Source organism: Haemaphysalis longicornis, unplaced genomic scaffold (genome assembly GCF_048455015.1).
Source record: "Haemaphysalis longicornis isolate Haplotype H1 unplaced genomic scaffold, Haemaphysalis longicornis Haplotype H1 scaffold_4, whole genome shotgun sequence".
Taxonomy (NCBI): Eukaryota; Metazoa; Arthropoda; class Arachnida; order Ixodida; family Ixodidae; genus Haemaphysalis; species Haemaphysalis longicornis.
Genome location: NW_027526361.1, coordinates 154,895,325 through 154,903,471, shown reverse-complemented (window position 1 = coordinate 154,903,471; position 8,147 = coordinate 154,895,325). Strand labels below are relative to the sequence as shown.

General features: G+C 51.2%; 1 protein-coding gene across 1 annotated transcript; it reads right to left on the bottom strand.

Moving 5' to 3' along the window:
- Window positions 1–1,423: 1,423 nt before the first annotated feature.
- On the bottom strand, window positions 1,424–5,126 carry LOC144180056 (uncharacterized). Its single transcript, XM_077708464.1, has 3 exons — window positions 4,822–5,126; window positions 2,232–2,871; window positions 1,424–2,119 (listed from the first exon to the last, which is right to left on the bottom strand). The coding sequence occupies exons 1-3, from the start codon at window positions 5,124–5,126 to the stop codon at window positions 1,424–1,426; spliced, it is 1,641 nt and encodes a 546-aa protein (XP_077564590.1).
- Window positions 5,127–8,147: the final 3,021 nt, after the last annotated feature.

Genomic DNA, 8,147 nt, shown 5'->3' with positions numbered 1-8,147 from the left:
TGCGGCGGCGCCATTACGCGTCTGTTCATCCCATAATACTTTGTCATTTCGTGGAACGTGCCCATCCTATCTTTAGTTTTCGCCCACATCTCTGAAGACAGGCTCGTTTCTGCTGTGCGGCCAGATAATTCTCGCGCAACAGAGTTCGCCGTCTCGTTGTGGTTGTCCGCAGGTTCAGACCATCTGTCCCCACGTGGGCGGGGAACCACTTCACTGTTACTTTTCTGTCCGTAATATTCAACGTGGTGAGCACCCGCACCGCTCCACGACACAGCCTGCCCTTGGCAAATTTTGTCACGGCTCCCGTTGAGTCACAGAAGACTGTCTTGGTGTTTGGGTCCACGATGGCGAAGGCTATGGCCACCTCTTCGGCGCTCTGCTCCTCACGTGTTTTAACGCTCGTTGCAGAGAGTGTCTCTCCGGTTACGGCGTCGATCACCACTGCAGTGAAGGCTTCCCGGTTATGGTACTCCGCTGCGTCGACGTATCGGGTATCAGGTGCGTTGGCGTGTTGCTCGATCATGGCTTTGGCTGTCGCCTTTCTCCTCTCTTTGTTGTGGATAGGTCCATGTTCCTGGGGATGGGTTGTACCCGCGTCATTCTCCTGATGTTAGCCGGTATGTCTTCTTGTCTGTTGAGTGCTCTACCGCTCGTTCCGGGCTCCAGTCCCAGCTTGGCTGAGACGGCTCGACTGGTATTGGATCCCTTGAGCCTCTCCATCTGGGCGGCTCGGTGGGCTTCGCTGATTTCATCGAGCGTGGTTTGAACGCCGAGGTCCGTCAGCTTCTCGGTGCTTGCACTGTCGGGAAGACCGAGTGCTGCTCTCTATGCTTTGCGTATAGCTGCATTTAGACGATTGCTTTCCGCCGCTTCCCAGTTGTGGTAGGAAGCGACATACGTTATATGGCTAACAGAAAACGATTAGATCAGCCCTATCAGACTTTCCTCCCGCATGCCGGCTTTCCTGTTGGCCACCCACTTTATGAGGCGAGTGGCCGCTGTGACTTTGTTTAGGAGTCGGTGGACCGTCTCCCCATTGGTGCGATTCTTTTCGATTTGAAAGCCCAGCACTCGGATTTTCCTGACCACAGGAATCTCTTGTCCGTTGCCGGTCCGTACCACGATTCTGTTGTTGACCGTGTTGTCCTCGCTCGTCTTTAATTTCCATCTCGGCGGAACCACTAGGAGCTCTGATTCGCTTGGCGAGCAGATAAGTCCCGTTCCTTTCAGCTGGTCTTCGATGGTATCGACTGCTTGCTGTAGTGTTGACTGGATGTATCCGAAACTGCCGCCTGGAACCCATAGCGTTATATCGTCGGCGTATATGGTGTGCCGTACGCCCGCTAGGCTGAACGACGAGGTTGAACAGCAACTGCGAGATCACCAAACCCTGTGGGGTCCCGACGCTGCCGAGCTTCTAATCCTACAGGGTTTCATCACCTGCTTGGATCTTTGTCGTGCGCCCCTTCAGGAAGTCCCTAACATAGTCATACGTCCAGGCTCCCATGTTCAGTGCGCAGAACTGGGCTAGAATTGCCGAGTGCTTCAATTTATCGAAGGCACTTTGCAAGTGCAGCCCGAGTATTGGCTTGTTGTCCTTGGTCTTGGTCTCGTCGTTCAGGATCTCAGTGTTTATTTGGAGTATCGCGTGCTGCGTGCTCAGCTTGCTTCTGAATCCGATCATGGAGTCGGGATACAGGTCATTGTCCTCTAGGTATTCCTGCCATCTGTTCACCAGAACGTGCTCCAGCAGTTTGCCGACGCACGAAGTAAGAGATATGGAACGGAGGTTCTCGATACCTGGCGGCTTCCCTGGCTTTGGTATTACGATAGTCTTGGCTGTCTTCCAGGTCTGGAGTAGCTTGCCCTCGCTCCAACACTTGTTGAAGAGAGCCGTCAAGCTTGCGATCGGAGCCTCGTTGAGGTGCTTGAGTGCCTTGTTGGTAACCTTGTCTGGACCGGCTGCGGATCGGCTGTTCAGCTCGTGTACCGCCATCCGTACCTCCCATGTCTCAATGTCTCTGTGTAGGGTCTCGTTCACCATGCCCCTGTAGTCTGGATGCGTTTCCTCTCGGTGTTCCGGTAGATACTTGTAGTTGATTTGTTTGTGAATCTCCTCCTTTTCCAGTTCCCGTAACACCTTGTTTAGGGTCTTGTTCAGACTGTCTGTGGTGGGACTTTGTCTTTGTTTCGTCCAGAAGGTGACGGAGCATGGCCCACGCCTTTCCTACGTGTAATTGGCCGTCGGCTGCGCTGCACATCTCATTCCACAGCTGTCGGCAGAGCGATCGGCAGTGCTTCTCGTTTGCGTGATTTAGCTCGGCCACCTTCTTTCGTAGTCTCCGGTTCTGCCATCTCTTGTGGATGGAGGTCTTTGCCTCCAGCATGTGCGCTAGGTGGCTGTCCATCTTTCCGATTTCCACATCTGTTTCAATTTCCTTGGTTGCTGCTGTGACGTTTTCTAGAATCTTGTTAGCCCACTCGTCCACGTCTTGTATCTCTTCCTCTTTGCCCGGTAATAGGGTTCTGTAGAGGTCCCAGTCTGTGAGCTTGTGGATGCGCTTCTCGTCCGATTTTCTTTTAAGCGGTATTGTCACCTCGGTTATTAAGTGGTCGCTGCCTAGGTTGTCGCCGGTGTTGATCCAAAATGGCGTTCGACCACCTTGTGATATTCTAATGAAGGTAAGGTCTGTTGTGGTGTCTCGGCACGCCGAATTGCCAGTCCGTGTCGGGTAGGTTGGGTCTGTTATGAGTGTAGGTCCCTCTTCCGTAGCATCGGTTTGAAGACCGGTTCCCTTGGCGTTGTTTATGATGTAGCCCCTTGCTTGGTTGTGTGCATTGAAGTCCCCGCATATGATGAGGTTGTCATCCCTGCAGGCAGTTCTGCAAGCCTTATGGAGGAATGCCTTGAATTTCTGCCTGCGGCGGCTCAGACTGCTGTAAATGTTCATAATGAGGGTGCTCTGTTTCCGCTTCTCTCCGGTGATAACTTTGATCATCGTGTGTTCCAACAGTGATTTTTTTAGTCCTTCCCTTTCCTCGTACTTCAGTCCCTTCCTCACCAGCGTGCACATGCAGCGTCCCTTTCTGTTGGCAACTATGCGTGGTGGGCTGGCCTAGATCTTGTACCCTGGGAGGTGGGCCTCCTCTACGAGGGTCTCCTGAATCAGAATGATGTTGGGCTTCCTAGTTCAGTGTCGAATGTGTTGTTGTAGGACTGACTTCTTACTTGTGAAACCGCGGCAGTTCCATTGCCAGGCCACGTGGCCGTTAGCTTTTACTGTGCTGGTTGTGCTGCGGTCCATGTTGGGTTGCTCATGTCTAGCTCTTCTTTGTGTTATTGTAATGCTGCCGCCATGCTATGTTGCACTGCCACTGCTACACATTGTTGTACTGCTGCCGCCACGCTCTGCTGTACAGCTGCTGGGATATTCTTTTGCATCGATTCTGTTTGGCTTTGAAGCGCCTGTTCCAGTCTTGCGAACGGTGGTGCTTGTTGAACCTCGTTCTGTGTCATGCGTGTTGTTAGCTTCTCTATATTGTCTTCCGTTCTGTTCATTCTGTCGGCGACCTTGCGCTCCATGAGGAGCTCCAGAGCTCTCCTCTTTGGCGCCAGCTCTGAGGTTGCTGATGGCTTCCCCGCTTCCTCGCTGTTGTCTGCGGTCGCTGGAGCCGCTTGCAGTATTTGTGGCACTTGCTGTTGTTGGCTAATGCTCTTCATTAGTTCCATGGTCTCTGATAGCTTCCGTTCCAAATTTTCAGTGGTTTTCTGTTGCTGCGTGTTCTCCTGCTTAGCGTCTATACTGTTTTCTGTAATGCTCTGTATGCTTCGCTTTCTACGCCTTGTCCGGTCTTCCCGCTGGTGGGGGTGTTCAGTGCTCTCGACGTGCTTGGCTGTGGTTCTGCTTTCCCATTCCCGTTGTCTTGGGCTATTTGACTCCAGCTGATTCCGTCTTTCGACTTGGATCGTCCCCTGCTCACGCCCCGCCTAATGCTGCCACTTTCTAACCTTCCCGATATACGGCTTAGCAAGCGGGGCACTCGCTCTTGGCTTATAGCTCTTCCGTTGTTCCCCAGCGCTGGGAGGCTACTTGGCGCGAGATTTTCCTGTTCTTGCCTACGTCTTTCATCCTCAGCCTCCTTTCTTGCCCATTTCCTTTTTGGTGACCACGTAAGGCGTCTTCTACTTCTTCTTGCATGGCTTGCTTCCGGCGGGGTGCATGCCGTTGCATAGCTTACACCTCGGTGGGCAGACCTCGGCGTGTCCTTCTTTCGGATTCTCAATTCCGCAGTCGAAATACGCTCGTACATTTGGTGTTGGGCATACGTCTCTTCTGTGGCCTACGTCTCTACAGAATGTGCAGAAATCAACGTGTTTGCGATACAGGCTGCATTTCATTACAACCAATCTGTAGAAGACTTTGTTCGGTACCTTGTCGTGTGCGAAGTTGGGGATAACCGTGGTTGTAGTTCCAATCCGTCTAGCGCCCGTTACGGTTGGGTTCTTTACCGTTATGATCCTTTCCATCATGTCTTCTTGCGTGTGTTTTTTTGGTACTCCTAGGATTACTCCTTTCGTCATGCTGTCGGGGGCCGTTGCGTATACCCCTACCTCGTGTTTCTGTCCTCCGATCATGATCTCTTTAATTGTAGAGTACTTGCATTGTCTAGAAGAGTCCGGGGTACTCACAATTACAATGTTTTGCTCGTTGTTGGGTATAAAAGTGTCTTTCGCCACTTCTGCTTTGGTGATGCCGGCCGCTGCTGCGATCGCCTCCTCGGTGATCGCGATGGGTGTCTTCGCAATGCAGTCCTCCTCGCGGGCGCACGACCACTTTGTTGTCCTCCTTCGGCAACAGGTTGGGCACCCTTGCTGCCATCGTTGCCGCTGCTGGTGCTTTCCTTGCGAATGTCTTCATGTGCGACTGTGTCTGGGGTGAAGTGCCCTGCGCTCGTTCCTCCTTGGGCTTTTTCTTGCGGGTGACTACCTTCCAGCCCACCTTTTTCACGTAATCCTCTGTCGTCACTTCCTCTCCAGCAACCTCAATGCACATCCGGCCCGATTCGTCTACGATTGGGATCGATGACTGCTCGGGCGACGAGGCCGTTTCCATCGCATCAGCCATGATTGCATTCCTCGGCGGCAGTTGGACGCTGGGGAGCCAGCGTTCGGCCACGGAGGGCTCCGGTGCACGCGGAAGTGGCTGCTATGCTCGCTCGTGAGTTCTATCGTGAGTTTTATATGTTCATGGCAGGCCTCACTTCAGAAATTCAAATCGTCGTAAGATTTATTGCAGTCCACTCAAACACTTGAGAATAGGGTTGTTCGATGCCGTTCGTATCGAGGAATCTGGAGGGGCCAAGTAATCCACTGGATGGCAGATTTGGCTGAAGACCAAGCCAAACATGCCCACTTACGGTGAGTGACTAAGCTCGCGGCGACTACAGCCCAGTTAGAAAGGCAAGATGATTCTGAATGTTCGTGTGTGCGTGCCTCGCGGCGACCGCCCCTCCTCATCGGCGCACATTTGCAAATCAAGCGTACCTGCTTGGGATATTGGCAAGATTGTAAAAAGAAAACCTCCAGCTTTCTCCGTAATCGTGGCAGCAGTTGCTCCGAACGAGAGACACGAAATAGCGTTCACCCCTCAAAGGCAATGTCCAATGATTATCCCTTCAAAAAAAAGAAGGCACGCTCTCGCTGATAGCAACAAGGATCGAGTAAAGATTGTTGCGGCCGCGAAGAACAAAATTGGCGGCAATCGTGGACTTAAACCGTAGTGATGGTCGTGTAGCTTGCGTAAAGCTTTGCTACCCTCAAGTCTTACGCATTAGTGTGGGCTTACTACACTTTTTTTCCGATTTTAAAAATCTGCCTGCCAGCAATGACCGCCAATAACCTTTTTATAACGATTTAATGTGTTACCTTTGCCAATTATACTTTTTTTTCAGAATGGAGGAACATTACACCATACACGCGCTTAAGGGAAATTTTTATATTTTGGTTCCGTTCACCTTTTTATTTTGCGATTTATTAGGAATACCTATGCAGACATGCCCAATTAAGGTGCCAATGCTAATTCAAGAGGTAAGAGCGCTGCGACGCCTAAATTGTTAGCCTCATAGCTTCTCGCTGTGACGGTGCACGCGCTGGTGTGGGACCGAAAAGGTGCATTTATTGCAACATGTCCGGATCCTCTAGCACGCGCAACTAATTCGCTCTACCCACACTGTTGCTCCGCGCACGGCGGCGATGGCCCTCTGCACAAGCATTGGTCACACAAGATTTCGTTCTCCTGTGCGTACAAGCCAGGTACTTCATGTGTGATGTGAAGCCACGTACCAGAGCTCTTAGATATAGGCAGTTGCGAAACTCCGCCTCAAAAAACGGCCCACACCTGGACCGCACCCCCCCCCCCCCCACACTGCTTTGGATCGTGCGTATGGTGGCGCCACTGCGGCCACCGCACGCACTATCCAAAAATCATACGAATTATTCAAACTGAAAATATAACATTAACAATTGTTTTAAAGGTGAATAATTCTTTATTTTTGTCATATTATAAGTTATAAGCGGTTTGCAGGTTGCTATTGTTTCTGCGTCCGCGGAACTGCCTCCACCAATTATCGCTTGTGCGGGAACTCCGGGACAACATTGGTTCGACCTGAAATACGAAATTGCAGTTATAGTTTGGCCTACAGCACATTATATGCCAAAACTAATCCAGCAGACGATCAAGGAGCTCTAAATAACCCTTTTCAGTTTCATAAAGTCCGCGAAGCAACTTTTTTTATTTTTTGCCGCCACAATACCGAAAAGAACGCGCCGCAGACGACATTCCGCAAGTGACGGTTGACCCCACGGTCACACTTCTTCTTACTACTCTTACTTCATATGTATATGAAACCTTTGCATATTCGAACACATTGGGCTCCTTCGGCATGAGAACTTTATGTAAGCCTTCAAATACCGGTTTTCGGCCAGGTCGTCGAGCGGCGAAGCAAGTTGTATAGTTTGTTTTGTTACCAAAAGATGGCGCCACTGTAAAACAAGATCCAAAACAGTGGACCAATCGTAGGGCCACTTTTTGATGCATGGGAGATATGGTGAGTTTCGCAACTTCTACATCAAGTACATCTGCCACGTACCATTTCTATCCGAACACCCCCGCTATTCTCTTGACCATAACAATGGGTAACAAGGTGACAACCACAGTTATGATTACCACATGCACTTACCAAACCAATTTCTCAAAAAATAGCTCCAATGCACGCTGTGAGGGTGATTGGACAACAAAGCTTAAAATGACACCTACAACAATTGCCCATGCGAGGTCACCTAAATTCAGACACGTGTCTCTACAAAGAGTGAAACTAGACACTCTGCCAGCCGTTTCCTGGAATTCGCGGGGGCATCGTCCCAAACGCAGCAGCGTCGTCCACGGCCGGGCTATAGTGGCGGACGCAACCGCAGTAGCACCCCCCGCGGTGGCTCAGTGGCTAAGGCGTTGCGCTGCTGAGCACGAGGTCGCGGGTTCGATTCCCGCCCGCGGCGGCCCCTTTTCTGATGGAGGCGAAAAGCAAAAACGCCCGTGTGTACGAGATTTTGGAGCACGATAAAGATCCCCAGGTGGTCAAAATTAATCCGGAGCCCTCCACAACGGCGCGCCTCATCTCCTGCGTTGCGTCGGCGCGTTAAACCCCACAATCAATCAATCAACCGCAGTATCCAGGCCGTGCGCAGGAAGAGAGGAAACGGGGAGGAGCGTCCATCGAAGGGTGAGACAGCAAAACCGAGACATCCGTATATGCTAACTGGGAGCTACACCTCCACGCGACACAAGCATTATCATCATCATCATCATCATCATAGCCTATCTACGCGTACTGCAGGGCAAAGGACTCCCCCATTAATCTCCAATTACACCGGTCCTGTGCTAACTGCAATCAATTTATCGCCGCAAACTCTTGATCTGATCTGCCGATCAAACTTTCTGCCGCACCCTGCAGTGCTTGCCTTCTCTAGGGATTCACTCTGTTACCATTCATGACCAACAGTTATCTTGCCTTCGCATTACATGCCCTGCCCCCGTCCATTTCTTCTCCTTAATTTCTACTAATATGTCCTTAACACGCGTTTCTTCCCT

Excerpts from the sequence above, each read along its gene's own strand:
- LOC144180056 (XM_077708464.1), bottom strand. The coding sequence starts at position 5,126 with ATGGCTGATGCGATGGAAACGGCCTCGTCGCCCGAGCAGTCATCGATC. Across the intron at positions 2,872-4,821 it reads AACAAAGTGGTCGTGCGCCC|GGATGACAACCTCATCATAT; the intron begins GCGAGGAGGACT and ends AACTGCCTGCAG. Across the intron at positions 2,120-2,231 it reads CAGCCGACGGCCAATTACAC|GAGGAGATTCACAAACAAAT; the intron begins GTAGGAAAGGCG and ends GAACTGGAAAAG.